Source organism: Mesocricetus auratus, unplaced genomic scaffold (genome assembly GCF_017639785.1).
Source record: "Mesocricetus auratus isolate SY011 unplaced genomic scaffold, BCM_Maur_2.0 Super-Scaffold_100691, whole genome shotgun sequence".
Taxonomy (NCBI): domain Eukaryota; kingdom Metazoa; phylum Chordata; class Mammalia; order Rodentia; family Cricetidae; genus Mesocricetus; species Mesocricetus auratus.
This window is the reverse complement of record NW_024429267.1, coordinates 51,614,992-51,639,220: the sequence shown is the minus strand read 5'-3', so window position 1 is coordinate 51,639,220 and position 24,229 is coordinate 51,614,992. Positions and strand designations below refer to the sequence as shown.

Sequence of the window (24,229 nt, the reverse complement as noted above, 5' to 3'; positions counted from 1 at the left end):
GCCTCACAGGTAGCCTCAGGGACTAAAGACACGCCACCAGGCATGGCGCCTTCCTTCCCCAGACCTACCTTACTGTTGAGGACCCTGCCATTGGTTTTCTCTATTCTCCGCAGCTGGGCTGCATATAGATACAATGTTCTTTATCAACATAAAACAAAAAAGCCTGCAGAATGCACAAATTCCAGTGAGTTCCTGATGACTATAAAGGTCCTGTTATTCTCTAGGGACTGGAGGCAGGAATTTTACAAACTCCACAAATAGTTCTGACTCAGCAGAACCTCCTGGGTTTGCTTCCCACTGTCTAGCTATCAAGCTGTCCTAAACAGATACATCTCTCTATAGCTCCAGAGTCACATCTAGAATGTGAAGTGGAGTTCAAACTCATTTCTCCAAAGCTGTCCCAAACAGATACATCTCTCTGCAGCTCCAGAGTCACATCTAGAATGTGGAGTTCAAACTCATTTCTCCAAAGCTGTCCCAAACAGATACATCTCTCTGTAGCTCCAGAGTCACATCTAGAATGTGAAGTGGAGTTCAAACTCATTTCTCCAAGTTACTTAAGTGGAGTCAGCACACATCTATGATACCAGAACTTGGGAATGGAAGACAGAAGGCTCAGGAGTTCAAAGCCATCCCCATCTACATAGTGAGCTTGAAACCAGCCTGGTTTCATGAGGCCCTATCACAAAAACAAAAACATAACAAAACAAAACAAAAACCAGAAGGGAAAGGAGAGGGGAAGGAAGAGAAAGAGGAGAGAGGCAGGAAAGTAATTTAAAGCCAATCAGTGTAGAACATTCTTTTATAACTCATCCCATGTGATGCCCTAAAAATATTTTTGTTTATCTGGCTGGCCTGGAACTCACTATGTAGCTTAGATTGGCCTTGAACTTACAGAGATCTGCTTCCACCACAGCTGGTCCTAAGAATATTTTTCACTACCGCATAGGCCAGGTTGACCTGAGGTGGTGATCTTCCTGCCACAGCTGACAAACCTGCTATTTAAGTAAGTCCTCTCCCTCCCCCGAGGGCAGCCCGAGGATAGGGAGCAGGTTTGTTCCTCCAGACCCCTCCAACCACACACACACACACACACACACACACACACACACACACACACACACACACACACACACACGTAGTCCTCTCAGAGGGGCTTATCTAAACAAGTCTATGCAATGAACAACAGTGAAGACATCACACTGGAATTAAAAGGATTTATTTTAAAAGATTATAAAAGTTATATTAAGAGTGATAAAAAAAGACCCACAGGTTTTAAATCAACAAATAGAAAAGTGATCGGATATAAGCAATGTAAAAATACATTTCCCAGTCCCCGCATAAAGCATAATTTAAGTATAGTAATTATAAAAGTCTTGTGCTGTAAGTATATTTCCCTTCTAAGTCTTAAAAACCATTCTAAACAGTTTGTATAAAATACAGCAAATCACATTTGCTACAGCGGCTAATAAAGACGTCTTTTCTGCGTTGACAGTCCCAGCCCCAGCTCTTCTTGAGCTGATTTGGTGACAGTCTTTAACCCCATCACCCCTCCCTGCCCCCCAGCCCCAGAGGATGCACAAGTCAACCGGTCACAGGTCCCCCAAAAGAGGAAGTTCTAAGAGTGACCAATTATCCTCTTACAGGGAAGGAATGGAGTAGCCAAGGAGCCCTCGACTGTGGAGCAAAGCAAACTCACGGTAAACAACTGGATGCTAAGTTGCTGCATGGGTGAGACAGTGTGTCTGTGCATCCTGAACAAGCCTAACGCTGGCAGAGAGGTATACTCCTGGGTGGCATTACTGAGAGGTGGGACCTGGTGTGAGGGTGGCAAACCCTCTAAAGGGAACACAGCACCTCAAGTCATTCCCGCTCACTGCTCGCTTCCTGGAGGCACAGGATGAGCTGCCTGCTCTACCAAGGCCCTACCATGATGTGCTGCCTCCTAACAGAGCAGGACTAACAGGACTGACCACGGCTGAAGCTTACAAAACTGCACGCCCACACAAACCCTCTTTTTCCTTTTTTTTAACTTTAAGATGTAAAGTTATGTATGCCATTCATGTTTGTGTGCCAGAGACCAGACACTGGGTCCCCTGGTGGTAGAGTATCAGGCCGTAGAGAGTCACCCTATGCCGGCGCTGGAGAACAGAACTCAGGTCCTCTGAAGAGAAGGAAGAAGCACCAACCTCTGCCCCATCTCTCCAGCCTCAACCTTTCCTCTTTTTAAGATGACTGTCACAGGTATTCTGTTACAATGCCAAACAGCTGACTAACAGTGGGTTACACTAACGTTGCCCTGATTTGCTGTTAATTCTTAACAGGTCTAGATGATAGTTCCAATGCTTGATGTAAAATTCTAAATTGTCTGCTGTAAACTGGTTCCTTTTGAGTTATTCTGTTCTTGGTTTCCAGCGCCTACATATTGTCCTTTCTCTCAGATGGCATGCCCAGTAAGGCAACACCATGATTGGTTTCATGATCTCCCAAGCAGCTAACCCGCCCGACGCCAGCAGGTCAGTCAGTGAGGCAGGGACAGAAGAAGCTCCGTGCCCGGATCCACCCACTTCTGAGAACTACAAGAGCCTCACTCGTGTAACCAAAACCACTCACAATGACAGACAGAGACTGAAAACGAGGGGAACTTTACACCAAATCCCTGGAAACATGATCGCACGTCCTCAGAGACAAACCGCAGCCTGGGAAACCTCCACTAGAATACAGAGGCCTTGACATATTTCGGTCTCAGGCAAACCCCAGAATGAAGATAAGAAAGAAAGGTCCCCTTTGGGCACACAGGTGTCTCAGTGGCTCTAAGTTAGCCTTGAAGCAACAAGCAATCCTTGCAAAGTGTGGGGATAGTCTGTAGCCTCCTCACACCACCAACAGTATTCACTAGCAGGGCTTCCAGGATCGGCTTTCTCAAGACACCTCCCCTGGAGAGAAACTCAAGCAGAGGCCTGTGGGAACAAGAACCTGACATTCCTGCCTCAGACTTTGGTTGACAAGGAGGGGGGCACAAAAGTCTGGCCAGCCTGGAGATGGCGGACGATGAACTAGAGGGAGAAGGGGAGGGACGGAGCAAGAGCGAAGGCTCCCTCTGAAGATGGTGATGTGGCCCAAGGACACTGAGAGCGTCAGAGAGGAGGAGACAGACTCAGGTGGGTGAGCAAGCCCAGCGGGACTCCAAAGAGAGGCTGCGGAGCCGTGTGCACCTGAGCAGAGATGACGGTATGCCAGGAAGGAGGCCCACAGCTCCCAACTCACAGGATGAACACCATCAACTGCCATTCCGTGTGCGTAGCACGACCCTTCACATCTCTGCCGAGAGGTCAGGGCCCATCTGTGCAATTATGTCCACTGTACACAGAGTCCATTCTATCTTTGGTCTTTAGATGTAGTATCAGTTTCTTCACCTTTCTGCATTCTGTAACAATCTTTTTTCTTTTAATTTTAACAACCAGAGTGCAATGTACAAACCACAAGGCGGCTGATATTGTTGCTTTTATACACATAAACAGCACTATGCACTTTCCGTTAGGCAATACATGGATCAAAAAGAGCAAGGATAACTCCCTTTGGGTTAGCACGTAAGCGTAAGGTGAGGGAGACAAAGACAAGGATCATGTATTAGGGAAGAAGCCTACACCAGCACCTTAAACACAGTGAAATCTCCAACCACAGAACAGAATGTAACCAGCAAAAACTAACAGCAAAGCAAATAACTTTAAAATGAAACAGTTCCTGAAAGGATGGAGAATGAACGGTCTGGAAGCTAAATCCGGTGTAGCCTGTAGCAAATGACAGACATGCAATCAAAGACAACAGTGCTCATCTTTAACAACAAACAAACAAGCAACAAAACCTCCTCCGTTAGAGATAAGCTCCCAGGTTATTAAAAACCCTCTGTGCTAACTGCAGGGCTGCCACCCCACACTGAGAAGTCACCCTCCTGCCCCTTCCCTTCTCTCCAACAGACGAGGTGCACACATGACACAGGTCCCACGGGAAGGAGTACTCCTCTGGTCCGCAGTCTGCTCCTGGCCTAAGCATTGAGCGGCTCGGTGAGGGCCTCAGCCCGGGCGTGGTTCTCAGGCTTTCTCAGCTGGCTCTCCTGCCGTTTCTCACACAGCATGACCACAAAGTCTAGCAGGAACATCAGACTTGCTATAAACCCAAACACCTGGGGAAGAAAAGGGGGTTTAGCTGAGGGAGCGCAAGGGGGATAGTCACACGTGCTACTCGGCCTGCCAGTCCACTCCACCTCACCACTACTTCCCTTTTCTCTTTCTTTCTTCCTTCCTTTCTTCCTTCCTTCCTTTCTTTCTTTCTTTCTTTCTTTCTTTCTTTCTTTTTGTTTTCAAGACAGGGTTTCTCTGTGGCTTTGGAGGCTGTCCTGGAACTAGCTCTTGTAGACCAGGCTGGTCTCGAACTCACAGAAATCTGCCTGCCTCTGCCTCCCAAGTACTGAGATTAAAGGTGTGCACCACCACCACCGCCTGACATAACTACTTTCTTAAAGAGATGTTTTGTTTTTACCTACATGCATGTGTTTGTCTGAGGGAATGAATAACAAATGTGTGGGGGTTCCTTTGGAGGCCTAAAGAGATCACAGGTCCCCTGGAAGAGCAGTAAGTGTTCTAACTCCAGCCCCACACTTACTATTCTTTAACAGAATTTAAAAGTCATTAAGAGAGGAAAAGAAGGGACAGGAAATTTTCCAGAATAACAGGTACTACTCAAAGTCCCACAAGACACAAACACCAGATCTCCTGTCGTGTGGTGCTAGGCACAGAAGCCAGTGCTACTGCATGCTAAGCAAGCGCTTTACCACAGAGCCGGAGGCCCAGCTGGAAGAGACACAGCCCAGGAGAGAGAGAGTCCCCTGCTCCTCTGTCTGCTACTGCAAGTCCCCAGTCCCACCCCTCTACCTGATACCTCCAAGTGACATTCCCTGTAGGACAAGCCAGGAGTCACCTTGAATACTACCTACCTCCTCTGGAAACTTGTGGAAGGAATTCCCTTCATCCCCAGATTTCCGGTTGGGATTTGGACTAGTCCCTGCTGCAGTTATTTAAAAATCAGCTTTTCCATCTCTGCTTCCCAGCTAAACCCTGGTGCATGACAGATAAGCTAGCTGACTCCAAACACAATTCCCATGTGACAGGAAGGAGGGGCAGTTTCTAACTGCCAAGAGGTCACCTGTCACTCAGAAGACCCCAATCCTAACTGAGGCAGGCTGCCTCCACCTCCACCAGCAAGAGACACTAAAAATCCCTGTTAGCCTAGGAAATCCCAAGGCTGGTGTGAAGACAGCTTCAATCCACACACCTCTCCCTTCCTAGTTGCTCTGTTTTCGAATCCTCTCCTGAAGAAGAGTTGCTAAGAGGAGACCCGCCTGAAGGGCTCAGACACTGGGGTCCAGGGTGACCGTGAAGTGGATTTATTACAAGGGTTAAGATGCCACGGGAAGACGGGGCTCTGAGCAGAGGGAGTCCGACAAGGCAGTGTGACTGGCTCCCATAGGTTTCAGAAGGAGGAATGTATGCACGTGGGTGGGCAATAGTCCATAGTATGTGCTTAGAGTTCAGTTGTCTCTGATTCTTGTGTGGCAAGAACTGTGTGACCTTCAGGATGTCCCTGTCTCCTCTCTGGGGGGCTGGAAAATAATGCAGGAGCATTTTACCCATTAAACCTGGGCTTTTTCTAATTTGGTTTCATTTTGTCTGATTTGGATTGCTGTGTGTGCGGAGAGGCTTAGGGGGTGCAGAAACTTTTCAGGAGGAGGGGCTCCAAGAGAACAAACCTCTGGTCCAGACTGGCAGGTTGTTACCCATAGGGCATCATCTATTAAAAAGACCACACATGAACCAGTCCTGGCCCTTCTGAACAGGTAGAAGCTCTTCCACACACATCCAAGGCAGCTGACGTTGTTATGGGGATCTTAAATAGTACCCAAACGGGCTTCTCGCCTCCATACAGACTGCACACACCTCACGTCAGACAGCGAGCCTCCATCATCAGGCAGAACAGAGATGAATGGCCACATGCACTAACAGCACAAAGATGACGTGACTGCAGCAGCTTCCTCCTCCACGCATGCTCAGCACCCCAGCTCCACATGGCTAAGGCCTTTCTGACTGGCATATGGAAGCCTCCTGAGCTAGGTGACTCTCCCCTCCCCACACAGCCCTAGGTGATCACATCCACTCTGTCACACACCTGACATTCCTAAGGTACACTGCTAACAACCGTCTACCAAAGCCTTCCCGACTCACCATCTCTCCCCATCCACCTGGGGAATGAACCCTACCTAAAAATCCTCACCTCTAAGCCCCCTACTCAGCTTGGCCCTTCTCACCCCAACTGCTGCTGGATTACTGGATCTTAGATCTTAACTTTTGCCAGGTCAAAGCTGGCTCAGAGACCACAAAAACAAACAACCTGTGCTAAATCCAGACACCAGCCCAACTCTTGGCTCCATCCTGAGGAATAGCTCTCAGTCACCCACAGATAGTCCCCTGACCTGCTGGAAGACCTCGAACTCTTATTCAAAAATCAACTAGATGAAGCCATTTCCTGCCTCTGCAACACAGGGAGAGTTCCTCCAAACTCTCCTCACTGTGCTCTGGTGACAGCCCCACTGACCACAAAGACTGGTGTCCTCGGCATAGCTGACTGCGGACTAACTTTACGGCTTCACCAGATGAGGCTGTGTTCTTTGTTGTAACCTTGGCCTACTCTCACAAACAAGGTCGCCTCCCCCTTTTCTCTCTGCTCCCATGCCTGTTCAGTCTCCTTAAAGAGGTCCCTCTCTTATCCTGCCCCGGGACTGACCTGGGAAGATTCACTCTGGTTCCAGACACTGCTATTCTGACAGGAGGCCTCAGACTTACAGGATACATATATCCAAAACATGTCCTAATTTCCCAGACTTACACCTCAAGAGTCCCCACTGTCAGACCCTTCTATCACAATACTTCTCCCCATGTACCCTCTACTTTACCAGAGAAGCCTTCAAGGGGCACCAAGGCAGGACATCTAGATCCCTACTATGCAAGCTTACCAAAACTCTGAACATTTCACTGGCTGCAAGACAGTCCTTTGACCAAGTCTCCCTTCCCCCCTGGACTAAATATCTACCTCCTCTTTCCTTATATTTTTCTTATTGGTTGGTGAATAAATGCTGACTGGTCAGTAGCCAGGCAGGAAGTGTAGGCGGAGCTACTAGACTAGGAGACCCCTGAGAAGAGAAAGGCAGAAAAGGGCCGCCTGAGAGACGCCATGCAGCCACCAACGGAGTAACATGCCAGAGCATTACGGGTAAGCCACAGTCTCATGGCAATACATAGTTAATAGAAATGGGTTAGTAATTAAGAGACAGCTAACCAGTAAGAAGCCTGAGTCGGCGGCCAAACAGTTTAGAATTAATATAAGCCCTAGTGTATTTTAATTGGGACCAATAGCTGTGGGACCAGGCAGAATAAAAACACCATCTTCAGGCTCAGAGGCTAGCCGGTCACCATACCGTCAGGGATACCCAAAATCACACACCTGTCTCTTTCTATGGCGGCCTCAAGATGAGAAGTCCATCTAGCTAGTAAGAAGGCCACCCTTGCTGGGTGTGGTGGTGCACGCCTTTAGTCCCAGCACTCAAGAGGCAGAGGCAGGTGAGGTAGATCTCTGAGTTTAAGACCAACCTGGTTTACAGAGATGGGCTACATAAGCTACCAAAGAAACACTGCCTGAAAAAACTAAAAAACAAACAAAAAATAAAACACGCACACACAACAGAAGCCCCCTCATCTTATTATCCACAGACACATCAACCCTTCCTATGCTCTCAAGAGGTCTCAGCCCTAGTGCGTATACAAGGTCGCCGAAGAACAGACCCTAAGCAACATCTCAATTCCCAGCACCCCAACTCCTCCACCTCATGACCTGTAAAGCTGTGTCTTTATGACTACATCTTGGACCAGTTGCTTTAAGACCTGGCCACTTTAGGAGTCAAGGTAGCCCAGAAGGGATCTACACACACCAGCCTGCAGCCCTGCCAGCCCAAGCTAGCCTTGAGGTATGGTCTTCTTATCTATGTCCTACAAAGCCACATTTCTCCAGTGGAGCCATATTTTACCTTAGAGTAGCCCACCCCAAAATACCCTGTTTCCCATCTCTTCAGTGGTTTCAAAGTCAAGTCTCTGAGTCCCTGTCCTGGTGGCCAGCATTACTAGCTGAAATGTCCCAGCCTCCGCTATACTAACATGTGTGCAGGAGTCTGTGTGGGTGGAATCAATAAGACTTGGATCAGCAGATAAATGAAATTCCACAAAAGGGATCAAACACATGTTCATTTGCAATGGTGTCACTGACCCACAAATGTGATAAGGGAAGCATGTGACTTGCAACTCAGGTGAGGTGAAGACGGATGAAGTTACATTACCTAAAGTACATTTTTCCAGTTACTTGCCACACTTTAACACAGGGACATGATGCCACTACCTACTTCCTCTTCCTTAAATCACTTCCTCATTGTATTATTCTAACATATGACCAAACATTCTGAGAATTCTGTCAAGAGACAAAAGACCATGCTTCAAATTTAGCTTCCTCACTAGCAAAACCTTGAGGAAGTTGATGAAGACCAAAACAGAAAGAAAACAGCACCAAGTGTCTTACAACTCCATCCACCTTCTCCATGACTTTGTGCTGTGTGTGTGAGTGTGGGGTGCAGAGTGGAGGGGTGTCCTAAGTAGCTGGCCTCAGACTAAATCTCCTGCCTCAGTTTCCAGAATGCTAGGACTGAAGGCAGTGCCACACCTGGCTTACACTTCCGTGCCTGAGGTGACCTCTGGCAGTCTCTGGCTTCTTCCTTTCCTCAATTCCTCGTCCACCCTCAAGAAGACAGTTTCATCTCACCCACAGCAAACTGAGCTCTGTTATTCATTTACCTGGATGTCCCCAGCACAGCCAACACAAACTAATCTATAAACTCATTACCTTTTGGAGTCTGCTGTGGCTTGATTGCATCTGTCTATCCACTCATTCCTTACAAACCAGGCCGGCCCAGCACCATCTGCAACTCTCTGGACACTTTGTTTTTAACGATTTTACCTTTTTCTTTTCTGTGTCTGAGTATTTTGCCTACATGTATGTCTGCATACCATATGGATGCCCGGTGCTATAAGGAGTTGGGCCCCCTGGCGCTGGTGTTACGGGTGGCTTTGAGCCGTCACGTGGGCGCTGGGAACTGCACCTGCGTCTGTTGCACAAGCAGCAGCAGCTCTGGATGCTGAGCAATTTCAGCACTGTTGGCTCACTCAAACACCATCAATGCTTGCCTGGCTAACCCAAGCCCTTTCTCCTGAGTGCCTCTGCTCCTAAAGCAGTACTAAAGGGCAGAAAAGGCCGGGCGTTGGTGGCGCTCGCCCTTAATCCCAGCACTTGGCGGATCTCTGTGAGTTCGAGGCCAGCCTGGTCTACCAAGCGAGTTCCAGAACAGGCTCCAAAACAATACAGAGAAACCCTGTCTTGAAAAACCAAAAAAAGGCAAAAAAAAGGGTATGATGACAAAGGCCATCGTGCCACTTGCATTAGCAGACACTTGCTCACTGCAGCATAAAGAAAACTTTGGAAACGCAACTCAGTCAAAAGCAGACAGGTTCCCAGGCTCTTACGTCTACCATATCTGTTTACTTTTAGGTCTTCCACTCAATATTACATTTAAAAGTAGAAGGAAAACTTCTCTCGGGCTGGGGAGATGACTCAGTGGGGAAAAGCACTTGGCACACAAGCCTGAAGATCTGAGTTCAGATCCCAGAGCCCAAGAAAGAGTCAGACACAGTATGAAAAGCAGATCCCAGAATACCTACAGGAAGTGGAAACATGACATTCCAAGAAGCTAATGGGGCCAGGTGAGATGTCTCATGCCCCTGACCCCAGCACCCAAGTCTCTGGGGATTCTAGGCCAGACAGGGCTGCACAGAAAGATCCTACCTCAAAAAGGAGGGGTGGGAACCAGTGGGCTGGTTGGCCTGGCTACACAGCAGTGAAAAAAGACAGGAGCAAACTAAGGATCTTCCCTTACCTCCACATAGACCATGGTGTACAGGTGTCTACCCCACACAAGCACATACATCACTAATACAAACAAGTAATAGTTACTACTCTTACATATAACTTATCAAGGACTTTCTGAATTATTTGTTTGTTTGTTTATTTACTTATTGGTTTTTCTAGACAGAGTTTCTCTGTGTAGCTTTGGAGTCTGTCCTGGCACTTGCTCTGTAGATCTGGCTGACCTCGAACTCAGAGATCCAGCTGCCTCTGCCTCCCAAGTGCTAGGATTAAAGGTGTGTGCCACCACCGCCTGGCTAAATTCTCTATTTCTAAGGAAACAAAATTAAATAAGGTTAAAAATGCAAAGTACTTACAATTGCAGCAATTTCAGCTGAGGTCCCAGCATGGGTAGAAACAAAAATGATAGATGCCAACAGAAATACACAGCCTGTTCCCAGAGTGATGTAAAAATCCTACACATGCAGAGAGAACAGGGACACAGTAGGTCAGGTAAGCAGAACCAAGTTCAACATTTCTAGTTTCAAAACGCCTGAATGACTTACATTTTCTTGGTGCAACCTAATGTAAGCATGCTAGCCTGGTACCTTTTCAACAAGCCTGTAGTATTCATGTTACTTATCACTGTATGTCCACTATGTCTGGTAGGGAGGAGGCACATAATTCCTAACTATACAGCCAATGAGTGACACTCTAAATGTAAGAAATCAACTTCTAGGGCTGGAGAGTTGGTTCAGCAGTTAGGAACACTGACTGCTCTTCCAGAGGATCCAGGTTCAATTCCCAGCACCTACATGTCAGCTCACAATTGTCTGTAATTCCAATTCCAGGGCTTCTTGACACTCTCATACCAATGCACATAAAATTAAAATCTTCTTTAAAAAATGTTTATTTTAGGTAAGGCAGTACCATATATATATATATATATATATATATATATATATATATATATATATATATATATGCCAGCACTCAGGAAGCTGAGGCAGGAGGATCACAAGTTCAAGGCCAATCTGGGATAGTGAGACCCTGTCTCAAAGCAAACAACAACAAAGTACAAATGCCTAGTGTGAATCAGGTGAAGCCACCGATAACCACACAGGGCTGGTGGTTTCTCCCTCTCATTCAGACTCATTCCCCTTCCACCTTTGAAGCGGAGCTGGTGCTTAGCTCCAAATGCGCTCCTGCTGTAACAATAAACCGGGCTGACTCCCAGACAGCAGCGGCCGACACTTACCGACGACTTGACTTTTCCAGGGTCCACCCTGTCGTGCACTGGTGTGCAGTATACGATCAGCAGGAGGAGGCTCAGGAGAAAGGCACTACAGCTCACAAATTCAAAGAAGTACAAGCCTCCACACAACGTGCACTCGGACACAACCTCTTCACAGATGAAGGCCAGCAGAGACAGCAGCTACAGAAGGAAACCATAGACCTTAGTGACTCAGAGAACCCATGACATGCAAAACTACATGCAGGCTATGCCTGGTGGCACATGCCTGTAGACCAGACACTTGGGAGGCTGACACAGGAGGACCAAAAGTTCAAGACCAGCCTTGCTAAGACTGTGAGAACACCCCCCTACTAAAAAAATTTTTTAATTAAAACCACTATCTGTTTACTCAAATATTTTCAAAGTAGAGACTGGGGTAAATAAGATTAGTGAACAAACTCGATCAATAGAACTTACAGTCTGCTTGCCCTAAAGGGAAACTAGTCTGTGTGTCAGACAGAGAGACGCAGAAATGAGTGGTGAAACAGCCCAAAGGAGAGAGAGCTGAGTGCCACCCCACACGGCAAATCTTCTGTTTCTTCATGTGCTGTAATGAAGGAGTCAGCGGGAGAGTTAGCGAGGTGTAGTGGAGGCAAACGCTGAGTCTGGAGCTCAGGAGATGTGGCTACACACAGACCGGGAGGGAGCAGGAATCCTACGGGGTAACAGACGAATGTGGCCACCGGAAGAAGGCGGCAAGCATGCTGCTGCCGTTCAGAGGTCAACAACACCGGGGCGCCTGCACTAGACTGCACGACAGAGGGCTGCAGATGTATCGGTGACCCCGGCAGAGAAGTCAGATAACTCTGTGCTTTCGGGTGGGGGTGGGGAGACACTGCGGTGGCCTAGAAAAGCCACGTCAAGTCAGGGGTGCATCGGATGAAGTCACAGGAAGGGAAGCTCAAGACGAAGGCAGGAAGCACTCTTTACTGCCTTAGCAGAGACCGTGTGCTGGGAGGGACCGGAGACAGGCAGGGAGTAGCTCTGGACAGGGAGGAGCTGGCACCCACTCAGGGGGTTAACTCTTTATAGAAAGTGGAAGACTGTTCGTGAGAATAGGTTTTGTGAAAGCTTGGGGAATGATCTTCTGAGTGTCCAACCCATCAAAAGGACTGATGACCCAAAGTGAAAGCCAGAGGGAAATTCCACCTCACCCCAGAGGGCAGGAGAAACAGCCAGACACAAGAGGAGCATACACTGCTACAAAGAAACAACAAAGCACACTAGAGTCGGGTGCACACCGATACATCAGCCCTCAGCAGGCTGAGGGCTCGGGATCCACTGGAGTCTCAGGCCAACCTGGGCTATAGTGTGAGACCTTATCTCCAAAACCACCTAGGAGTTAGGAATGTAGCTCAGTGGTACTATGCATGACTGACATTCAGGAAGCCTTGGGTTCAATTTCCAGCCCTGCAAAAAACAACAACAAACAAAACAAACAAACGAATAAAACAAAAGAAGAAAAAGGAAATCAAGAGCTGCATTTCTCGCTGCACAGTGACCGTCTCCACACACTTCCATGACCAGTGTCAACAGACAGCACCAGGGGCCGGGTGTTGGTGGCGCACGCCTTTAATCCCAGCACTTGGGAGGCAGAGACAGGCGGATCTCTGTGAGTTCGAGGCCAGCCTGGTCTATAAGAGCTAGTTCCAGGACAGCCTCCAAAGCCACAGAGAAACCCTGTCTCTCAGCACCCATACTTAGGCTCACAACTGTCTGTAACTCCAGTTCCAGGGGACCCAACACCCCCTTCTGGCTGCCCTGGTACCAAGCATGCAAAAAGTACAGACAATATATGCAGACAAAAAACTCATACACATAAAATAAAAATGCACCTATGAAAGTCAGTTGAAGCCGACTGTGGTGGGCATTCCTGTAATCCCAGCACTTGAGAAGCAGAGGCAGGAAAACCAAGACTTGCAGGTAATTCTTGGCTAGAGTGAAAAAACTTTCAGTTGAGGATTCTGTCTGGCTGCTTGTGACACACTCCTGTGAGAGCTGCGAGACGCCAACGCCTGGCCTCCAGCACAGACACAGGCCGCCTATCTGGTAAGAAGGGCAGGACTGCTCTCCAGAAGCAGAGGGCCCCAGGCCACCAGCAGCCCTGCTCTCTGTACTAACAAAAGTCAGTGGTGCGGTCAAGAGGCAGGCTCCCCCTGGCCATCGTAGAAGAAAGAAGGGTTAGCATCCAGGCTGAACACTTACTAGTTTGATCTCTGGGCTTTAAGTGACAAGAACTTAACATCACACACTACTGTCGATAAGAAACTCTCTCCATCCTCAACAGGTCTTTTATAATCACCCTCAGCATTATTCCCCCTCTAGTGCTGAGTGTGCTTTAATATGCAACAACAATGGCGTGTGTATGAGCACACAATGACAGAGCAATATGACTGACGCACAAGAAACAATAAGCAACAAGGCTTTTGGGCCACACAACTGAGCAGTCCTCGTGGAAATGGAGGAAATTTCAGGGAAATACCCAGAGTAGCTAGAGAAGGATGGATGGACACACAGAACTGAAACCAGGGTTAAGACACACATGGGCAGGAGAGGACATCCCAGTCAAAAGAGAAAGGACAGACTCATGAGGGTAAGAACCTGCCAGGCGAGTCCAAAGGGTCCCGCCCTGACTGGATGGCAACGGGAAGAAATGCGGAAGGAGCAGGTGTGCCTGTGTGACGAGAAACTCAGGACTCAGGACAGGGAATTAAGGGAGTTCCCCAGTTCAAGAGCAGAGGTAAACCGGGTGATGCTGGGGCATACATTTACTCCTTGAGTTCAAGGCCAGCCTGGTCTACGAAGCGAGTCCAGGACAGCCAGGGCTACAGAGAAACCCTGTCTCAAAAAACAAAACAAACAAACAAAAATAGAGTAGGAGGTAAAAGAACTGAAGAGTACAGACTAAGTAAGTCAGGATATGTTGATTTTGGTTTTAAAATAAAAAGGGAAAGTTTTAAAACAAGTAAAAAGACTTCAAACAATTTATTCAACAGTGATGCCTAAGAGAGTGTGATGGGGGAGGTATTTTACTTTAGTCATACTTTAGTTGTCTTGGTAAACAGATATTTTCTGTATTAAATAAAGACAAAGAATTTCAAGGGGCTGGAGAGATGGCTCAGAGATTAAGAGCACTGACTGTTCTTCCAGAGGTCCTGAGTTCAATTCCAGCAACCACATGGTGGCTCACAACCATCCCTAATGAGATCTGGTGACATCTTCTGATGTGTAGATGTACATGGAGACAGGATGCTGTATTCATAATACACAAATAAATCTTTTGAAAAAAAAAAGAATTTCAAGAAATAGTAGTCATCAGTATTTCACAAGTGGTCAAGGGCAGGAAACAAGAGTCCCCTATACACAAAGAAATGAATTCGATCAAAGGCTCCTCACTGTTTTTTCGATAAACACACTATTAACAGGAAAAACTTATACTAGAAACTGTTAGTGAGCACTGCACACAGCGCTGATGCAGTCAGATCTCTGAGTGTGTCTACCTGGACATGACGGGGAAATCGAGCATTTAGAGCGGGGATCATCTGGAGAGCAGTTTGCCATCTGAGTTTACAGATGAACCTGAGCTAGTCCTACGAGGTATGAAAGTTTGTCCCCTTAGACATCTGAAAAACTGCCTGGCATTAGTTAGAAGGCATCATCCTCTATAAAATTACATGTACTTAGAGAAGAGCACACTATTAAAAACAGATTTAAGAAGCTGGAAAGATGGCTCAGGGGTTAAGAGCACTTACTGCTCTTGCTAAGGATCTGAGTTCAGTTCCCAGCACCCATGCAGGGTGGTCTACAATCACCTGCAACCCCAGTCTCAGGGGATCTGACATCTCTGGCCTCTGCAGGCATCTTCACTCAAATGTGCACAGCTTCACAAAAGACAAAAAGACACACACGAGAGTAAAAAGTAACAAAATAGGAACATAAGGGCAAATCTACAAATAGAAAAAAACAAAAATCCAGTCAGTTGCATAAAATTTAAGATTCTAGCCCAGCAGTGGTGGTACACATTTTTAGTCCTAGCACTAAGGAGGCAGAGGCGGTCAGACCTCTGTGAGTTCGAGGTCAGCATGGACTACAGAGCTAGTACCATGTCAGCTTATACAAAGAAACCTTATCTCAGAAAAAAGAAGATCCCGGTAGCTCCTGACAACAATGTTAAACCACTCACTCGTGCTCAGCTCTGGAAAGGTATGAGATCCTGAGACCGGCCGTCACATTTCTGGCAAGCCTCCGACAAAGCACAGGTCAGATCTCAGTGAAGCACAGCAGCACAATCCCCAGAGTAGACAAGCTCTGCCTTTATCCTCATCTCCCGGGCTGGCAGCTTCACCCTGGGCCCCCTGCAAGTCCAGAGCAGCCTGGGAGATCTATGGATAGAAAGAACCTAGAGATGACCCGGCCCCACCTCCCAGGGCTCTGATGGAGAATCCCCCAAGCCCCATGTTTCACAGCAGGCTTCTTTTCTCTTCCGAATCTGAGAATCTATTAAGATTTATGGACCCAGAATAACAAATCACACACATACATTTCTCAGGGTTTGGAGGGTAACAACTGTGCCTCCTCTTCTGATTCCGGTGTCTCCACACCCTGTGTTCTTATCAGAGCTCTGCAATTCTATAGACTTTAAATGGACTAAAGAGGCTGAGAGTGACAGAGCATAAGGTGAAGAAAGTCTTGCCTACAGCTCTCATCTATAACTTTCTGGAGACTTTTTGAATAACCGTAGTATATTTTTATTGTTACCAGGTAAGACATTATTAAAACAGAAAAAGCAGAAACAAACAGGCAACCATGAAAATGAAAGTCTGTTTCAAAATTCCGTGTTAAAGAAAGCATGCCTGTGGTGGTGGCGCTCGCCTTTAATCCCAGCACTTGGGAAGCAGAGGCAGGCGGATCTCTGTGAGTTCGAGACCAGCCTGGTCTACAGAGTAAGTTCCAGGACAGCCTCCAAAGCCACAGAGAAACCCTGTCTCAAAAAACCATAAAAGAAAGAAAGAAAGGAAGGAAGGAAGGAAGGAAGGAAGGAAGGAAGGAAGCAAGCATGCCTGTAACATTACAAGTGTCCCGTAACAAGTGAATTTCATAGAGACAGTGTTTTGTTCTAGTCCCCTTTCTCCTTAGGAATGAAGGCAAACACACACAACAGCTAACAACCTTTCCAAGGCAAACTGACCATTTTGGTCCAACTGTAAAGCACAAGCGAAACTTCTGGTCGGTTCTCTTCTGAAGACAAAGAACTAAGGCCTGCCGAGTTATAATAAAGCGAGGGGAACTTTCACTTTGGCTTTAGCATTTCTTATTAGAAAGAAAAATAAAACCAACTGCAAATAAGAGATTTAATGAGTAGCAGCCCAATAGTGATGGTTTCCTTGGAGTAGCAAGAACTCTTCGGTTGTATGGCAATCTCTCTCTGTTCAAAAAGTCCTGTTAGAAACAGTGTTTTCCTGCAGGGAAGCAGAGCCACGTGTCTAGGAAACACGTGAGGACTAGGTAGAGAAGAGCAAAAGAGGGCGGATCTGGATCTGTGGGTACAGCTCAGCTGGCAGAGTGCTTGCCTAGCGCACAAGGCTCTGGGTCTGCATGGGCACCAGATAAACTGCATGGTGGAGCACCCCATTAATCCCAGCGCTGGGGGAAGATCCATCAGAAGCTCGTCACCCTCTACAGCACAGTAACGAGTTGGAAGCTAATCTGGACCACAGAGACCCTGTGAAGAAAGAGCTGGAGTGGAAAGAGGGAGGGAGCACGGAGAGAGGGAGGAGGAGGAAGACAGGGAGGAGGGGAAAGGGGGGGAGATGGAGTGGGGGGAGGGAGGAGGGGAAGGGGGGAGAGGGAGTGGGGGGAGGGAAAAGGGAAAAGGGGGGAGAGGGAGTGGGGGGAGGGAGAAGGGGAAAGGGGAGAGAGGGAGTGGGGGGAGGAAGAAGGGGAAGGGGGAGGGAGAAGGGAAAAGGGGGGAGAGGGAGTGAGGGGAGGGAGAAAGGGGCAAAGGGGGAAGGGATGGGAGGGAGGGGGCAAACCACTGTAAAAGGAACGGTTTCTGTAAAGGAGCGATGACAGGAGGGAACCCCGGGGCCTAAGAACCTAAAAGTGCCCACTGTGGCCATGCCAAGAGGGTGTGGAGGGGCACACAGGACCAGATCGCCTACGGCTGCACACACCACTTTATCTAACTTGTCTCCAAATGATTTCTTCATCCCCAGCTTCCTCTAGCAACGAAGAGCAGCGCCAGCTTCCTAACTGCTTTTTTTCTACTCCAGGAAAGTAGGTCAGCTGAGTTCCAAGAATGCTAAGTTCTGGTTATCAGAGTTTTAGGAATTTTAAAATCTTCCCAAGGAGACCCATGGGCTGCTTTTACAAAAATATTTTTAAAAAGGTTCACAAAACAAAGCAAGAACCATAAACATTCTAAACAGTCTGGTTTTCCCTAAAATTGTCTTCTTGGAAAAAAGTAATATCCGTTGGCAGCTGAGACGCAACACGAGTATCAATTAGATCATAATTTAAATATCAAAAGTGTCTATGTTTTCACGCCCAAACTTATGGTACCTAATTGCCAAAAATAGAGAGTCAGGCCGTGATCTAGTCCTCTCACCCGCACACACGAACTTGAAAGATGCCCTTCGGCTCTACTTCGAACCCACCGCGCAAGTTAAACCCATACCCAAATTGTCAGACAAGTTAAACTGCGCTTGCACCCGGAAAACCGCAAAAGCCAGAAAAGATAAACAGAAAGCACTTCGTTGTCTAGAACACAAGCATTCAGGGCGATAATCAAAGACTGTTAGCCGAGGGAAGGGAAGGAAAAGAGCTTTCGGTGGCTCAGGGAGAGATAGATGGACTGCGGCGGGGCCACGGGAAGGAGGCGGACGGCAACGCCCCCTTCCCTAGTGGGCAGGGAAGGAACTGGGGTGTGGAAACGGCTGCTTCCCGAACGAGAAGGCCGAGCAGCAGCCTCCCCAGTCCACAGGCCCCCGCCCTGGCCCCGGCCCTGACCCGACCCCCGACCCGGCTCCCGCTCGTCCTCCGCCGCCGTTGGCCTCACCAGCTGCAAGACTTTGAGGACGCGCCGAGACCAGGGGAGCCGGCCCAGGAAGAAGTAGGCGGCCAGGCCGCTGCGCGCGCCCCTGCCGGCGCCCGGGGCCGCCTCGGTGGTGGGACTGTACACCGCTCCGTTGTCCATCGCCGGCTAAAAGTCGCTCGCTCGCTCGCCTAGCCAAAGTCTCCGCGGCGCAGCAGGGGGCGTCACTTCCTGGGGCTCCGCCCCCGCTTCCGGTCAACTCCGCCCTCCTCACGCCCTCGCCACGCCCCAGCCCAAGACAGCCCCTTCGTTCGCCACGCCCCTCGCATCCTTCCCGTCCTTGCCACGCCTCCTCGCTTCGCTGAGCCTCATGTTGGCCACGCCCCCCTCCACCTTTGCGGCTCGCTTGTCAACTCTTGAAGTAATTGACAGAGTTCCATGATTTCTGTGGACTTCTGTTTTGGTTTGTGTTGGTTTGGGGGTGGTTTTTTATTACATTTATTTTTTAATCTACCTGTCTAGGGAGGGGCACCGTGTAGAGGTCAGAAGACTATTCAAGGAGTCAGTTCTCCTATCCCTTCGTGTGGGTCTGAGGACTGAATCATCTTTAGGAGTGGCGGCTGGTGTCTTTACCTACTGAGCCACCTCCCCGCCCGCCCGGACTTTTAGTTTGGTTTTGTCTGTCTGATTTTTTTTTTTAATTTGGAAACAAGATCTCACCCGCCCAGACTAACCGAGAACTCAGTTGCAGCACCTGGAACTTGTGCTAATCCTCCAGACTTGATCTCTGAAGTGCTGGGATCACAGGAATGCTCCCCTCCATGCCCAAGCTGTTTTGCTCTTAAAAGGTGCCAGGGATCGAACTCAGGGCCTCCGGCATGCTAAAACCCAACACCCCTGTTGAGCTGCACCCCCAGACTCCTCCCATGGAGTTTTATTTCTCACTCCCTGCTGTTGGGGGACGCTGGTGCACTGTGTGAAGATGTATTTGCTGGGATGGTTGAAATGGAAAGCAGACCGCCCAATAGCTAGACAGGGGGTGTGGGTGGGATCCCCAGGGAGAGGAAGAAGAGGAGAATCGAGGTGCACAGGAGATGCAGGAGACATGGAGGAAGCAGGATGGGCAGCAAATGACAGAATGAAGATGAATAGGAATGGGTTAATTTAAGTTATAAGAGCTAGTTAAAAACAAGCCTAAGCTAAGGTCAAACTTTCATAACTAATCAGAAGTCTCCCTGTCATTATTTGGGAGCTGGCTGTCGGGGCAGAGGACTCATTACATCCCATTATGGTCCACTTTTCAGACCGTCATCTTTCCATTCATGGGGGGTGGTGCACATGTGTATGAAGGTGTAGGCTCACGTGTGTGCAAGTGTGGAGATCAGAAGTCACACACCACTAATCCCAGTGCCCTGGAGGTGGAGGCAGGAGGACCAGAAGTTCAAGGTTACCTTTGGCTACGCAGTAACAGAGTTTGAGGCTAGTGTGAACTACATGAGACTTGGTCTCAAAAAGAAAAAAATCAATGTAGCCCAGCAAGATGACTCAGCCAGTAAAGGTGCTTACCTCACAAGCCAGTGGACCTGAGTTGGATCCTTGGAACTCACGGTGGAAGGAGAGAAATGACTTCTGAAAGTTGTCCTCTGTCCTCTGTTGTAGTATAATCTTTTTGTACACTGTGAAAATGTGTCACCCTGATTGGCTTAATAAGAATTGGGAGTCAGGTGGTGACGGTGCACGACTTTAATCCCAACACTTGGGAGGCAGAGGCAGGTGGATTTCTGAATTCTAGGCCAGCCTGGTCTACAAGATCAAGTTCCAGGTCAGGCTCCAAGAGAAACCTTGTTCAAAAAAAAAAAAAAAGAACTAAGTGTCCAATAGCTAGGCAGGATTTCCGGGCAGAGAGGATGCAGGGAAGAGGGTGGCAGAGATGCCAGGAGACACAGCACAAGCAGGATGGCACTACAGAGATGAGGTAATAAAGCCAGGAGGTAGGAAGCAAATTAATAGGTTAATTTAAATTATAAGAGCTAGTTGGAAACAAGCCTAAGCTGTCGGCCAAGCTTTCGTATTAAAAATAAGTCTCTGTGTCATTACGGGGGAGCCGACAGTCCTGATGAAAAGGTTACACAACAGTCCTCCATGTACACACACACACACACACACACACACACACACACACACACACACCAATAAGAATACATTTTCATTGTAAAAGTTCGATGTTTTAATTCCTGATGGGTTTACAGAGCCCCTGCACTGGTGATACAGTGAAGAACACGCACCTGCACAGGAAAGCGTCCCCTCATAACTGGGGGGTGGGGAGAGCGCCTCTGAGTGCCACTCTGAGTACCCCTCATAACTGGGGGGTGGGGAGAGCGCCTCTGAGTGCCACTCTGAGTACCCCTCATAACTGGGGGTGGGGAGAGCGCCTCTGAGTGCCACTGTATTTGTGTTGAAGAAGATCCAGCAAACGGCGAGGCCCTCAGATTTACACTTCAGAGCGGGACATAACCAAAGAGCAGCCAGGCAAATACACAGAACAATAAATACATAAACGTTTAAAGGAGTTTGGGAAGAACACAAAAAACAGAGTGAGGAAAGGCAAAGGACTCTGGGGTTTAATTCCATAGAGTGGATGAAGGAGCCCTTTAAATGGATCAGACATCCGAATGGAGCCTAACTCCAGCTACATTCCCAATCTGCGTGTTCCATTTCCACCAGCAGAGGGCGGTAAAAGGCAAAGGAATGCTAAGGAGGCCTTGGGGCTGGTGTGTTCATCGCTATGCAGGGTGAAAGCCAGAGGGTGGTTTGGGGGGAAGAAAAAGCTGAGGGGTCCGTCGCCTCCTGTGAGAACTTTAGCGCAAAGCAGTTTGATCACGCTGGGGCGGGGAAAGAGGTGTAAACCTCTACTCAACCTGGGGCTGGACAGGGTGGGATCCAGTCTGGAGTCTGGACTAGAGGGAGTTTGGGCACTATTTCGTCACTATTAACAGGACGCCTTGTCTCGCACAACCTCCACCCCAGGTAGCTAGAAATCCGTCGTAGGGTGGTTTGCTAGTTTTCTTTCTTTCCCTGCTGGTTGCATTTCAGTTCTTAGGGGACAGAAAGGAGGTTCAATGGTTAAGAGCACTGTCGCCTCTCCCCAGAGGGTCCAGGTTCTCATCTCAGTACCCACGTGGTGGTTCACACTCGTAATTCCGGTTCTGGGGGTTCTGATGCCCTGTCCTCGGGCCTGTGAGGACACCAGGCACACAGTGGTGCACAGATTCATGCAGGCTGAACACCCACACACATTAAATAAATTCATAAGAAAAAATTCAGGTCATGAAAATGTGAAAGGTTAAGAGGTGAAAATAACCAGGTGTAGGGGCACGCCTTTAATCCCAGTCTTGGGAGGCAGAGACAGGTTGGTCTCGGTGAGTTTGAGGCCAGCCTGGGTCTAACAAGTCCCATGACACACAAGGCTGTTACACAGAGAAATGCTGTCTCTGAATGAATGAATGAATGAATGAATGAATGAAGTGTAAACGAGGCCAGGGGATGGCTCCGCAGGTAAAGGTGTCTGTTGTACAAACCTGGCCAAGGGAGTTCAGATCCCCAGCGCCCACACACAAGCTGGAAAGATGCGGTAGTGCTTGCATCTGAACTACCTACCGACTGCTACGGGAAGGGGGGAGGCGCAGACAGACAAGCCACAAACTCACGGCCCCGCCAAAGCGGTGGACAGGGCGACCCTGTCTGCAGCCAAACGGAAGGTGAAGACCCATGCCTGAGGCTGGCGCAACTCTGCCCTCTACATGAATGCTGTAGTGTACACACACACACACACACACACACCGTACATAAGCATCCTACTGCAAACCACTCATATAGCAAGTGAAAAAGCAAGGCCAGGTGTGGAGTATGCCTGTAACCCCAGCACTCTAGAGGTAGAGGCAGGAGAATCCCAAGTTCAGAGTCACCCTCAGCTCCACAGTGAGTTCCAGGCCAGCCTGGGGTGCATGAAACCATTTCAAAACAGAAAAACCAAAGCAACACTGGCTAGGTGGTGGTGCATTCCTTTAGTCCTAGCAGTCTGGAAGCAGAGACAGGCAGATCTCTGTTTGAGGCCAGCCTGGTTTACATGAGACCCTGTCTGACATGCACTACCCCCACAAAAGGAAGCATCTCCAACAATGAAAAATGTGAGTCTAAATCCTTTCTGCTGCATTCCTGCCTGCCCAGCCTCTTCCACAGATGGTCAAATTTGTTAGTTTCTGGTTATCTTCCTTGTATTTCTTTTTTTAGTTGTGTATATATGTACGTTTATGTGAACCATGTGCATGCAAGTACCTATAGAGGCCAGTAGAGGGCAGGAACTGGAGTTATGGGCGGTTGTGAACTGCCCAGTGTGGGTTTTGGGAACCAAACTGAGGTCCTCTGTAAGAACAGTAGACACTCATAACCACTGAAGTCTCTCTCCAGACACCTTTCTTGTGTTCCTCTAATAGAAAGAGGCAGATTCAGAAATGTGTGTTCATTGGCGTGAGTACACACGTGGGCTGAGAAGTGCATCAGAAGCTTTGGTGCTGGTTACATATGGTCATTTTGTGATATTTCAAATCATAATTGTGGCATACACTTTTCTGTTTATTTGCACACTTCAACAATCTGCTGAAAAAAAACAATGAAGTTAGCTGAGCGTGGTAGCCCGTGTCTGTAAACCCAGCACATGGGAGGCAGAGGTAGGAGGATCAGATGTTGTTCATGGTCATTCTTTGCTCCTAGCAAGTTGTAGAGAACAGTCAGGGCTACGTGCAACCTTGTCCCTTGTCTCAACAACAAAACCCAAAGCCAGAAACAACCCAGTTTTAAAGCATAATTCCAGGGCCAAGGAGACAGCTCTACAGATAAAAGCATTTGCCAGGCTGGGTGTTGGTGGCACATGCCTTTAATCCCAGCACTTGGGAGGCAGAGGCAGGCAGATCTCTGTGAGCTCGAGGTCAGCCTGGTCTACAGAGCTAGTTCCAGGACAGCCCTCCAAAACAATACAGAGAAACCCTGTCTCAAACACACACACACACACACACACACACACACACACACACACACACACATACACACACACACACACAAGCATTTGCCAAGCCAGTCTGACTTGGATCCCCAGATCCTCCAGCACAAGAGAGCCAAATCCTGAAAGCTGTCCTCTGGCCTCCACACATGCTGAACCCCTCACATACATGCCCTCACAATAATTATAATAAAATTTTAACCCCTATATTGATAAAATTGCAGCATTCTTTCTGGTGTAGACTCCCATGTCAACACAATACTGAGTATTTAATCTGTGTGTTGCACATGTTCTCATTGAGTTAAACATCCCCAGCCCATTTACTTTAAGACGAACCTCACTAAATTGCCTAGACAGGCCTTAAACATTCCATCCTTCTGCCTGAGTCTCCCCAGGAGCTGGGGTTACGGATGTGTACCATATCCCATTTTAACAGCTTTTTTCTTTTGATTTTTTGAGACAAGATTTCTCTGTGCATCTTTGTAGACCAGGATGGCTTCGAACTTACAGAGGTTCGTGTGTTTCTGTCTCCCTAGTGCTGGGATTAAAGGTATGCGCCACCACTGCCTGGATCAGCTTTTTTTTTTTTAATTTAAAGATGTATTTATTTATTTTGTATTCAATGTTCTGCCTGCACATATGCCTTCAGGCCAGAAGAGGGCATCAGATCTCACTACAGATGGTTGTGAGCCACCATGTGGTTGCTGGGAATTGAACTCAGGACCTCTGGAAGAGCAGACAAGTTCATCTGAAATGACTAATAGGTCAAATGTGGATGTCTTTTCTCCACAGA

At 48.1% G+C, this 24,229-nt stretch overlaps 1 protein-coding gene across 1 annotated transcript; it reads right to left on the bottom strand.

Annotated features, from left to right (window-relative positions):
• Positions 1-1,203: 1,203 nt before the first annotated feature.
• Cmtm6 (CKLF like MARVEL transmembrane domain containing 6) lies at positions 1,204-18,607 on the bottom strand. The gene is made up of 4 exons (XM_005075032.4): positions 18,405-18,607; positions 11,312-11,488; positions 10,431-10,529; positions 1,204-4,183 (listed from the first exon to the last, which is right to left on the bottom strand). The coding sequence occupies exons 1-4, from the start codon at positions 18,540-18,542 to the stop codon at positions 4,046-4,048; spliced, it is 552 nt and encodes a 183-aa protein (XP_005075089.1). The 5' UTR covers positions 18,543-18,607; the 3' UTR covers positions 1,204-4,045.
• Positions 18,608-24,229: the final 5,622 nt, after the last annotated feature.

Bases quoted from the DNA above. Each gene is read 5' to 3' on its own strand.
- Cmtm6 (XM_005075032.4), bottom strand. From the start codon at position 18,542: ATGGACAACGGAGCGGTGTACAGTCCCACCACCGAGGCGGCCCCGGGC. The intron at 11,489-18,404 runs GTGAGGCCAACG...TTCCTTCTGTAG, and splicing joins TCCTCAAAGTCTTGCAGCTG to CTGCTGTCTCTGCTGGCCTT. The intron at 10,530-11,311 runs GTAAGTGTCGGC...CTGCATGTGTAG, and splicing joins CTGGAAAAGTCAAGTCGTCG to GATTTTTACATCACTCTGGG.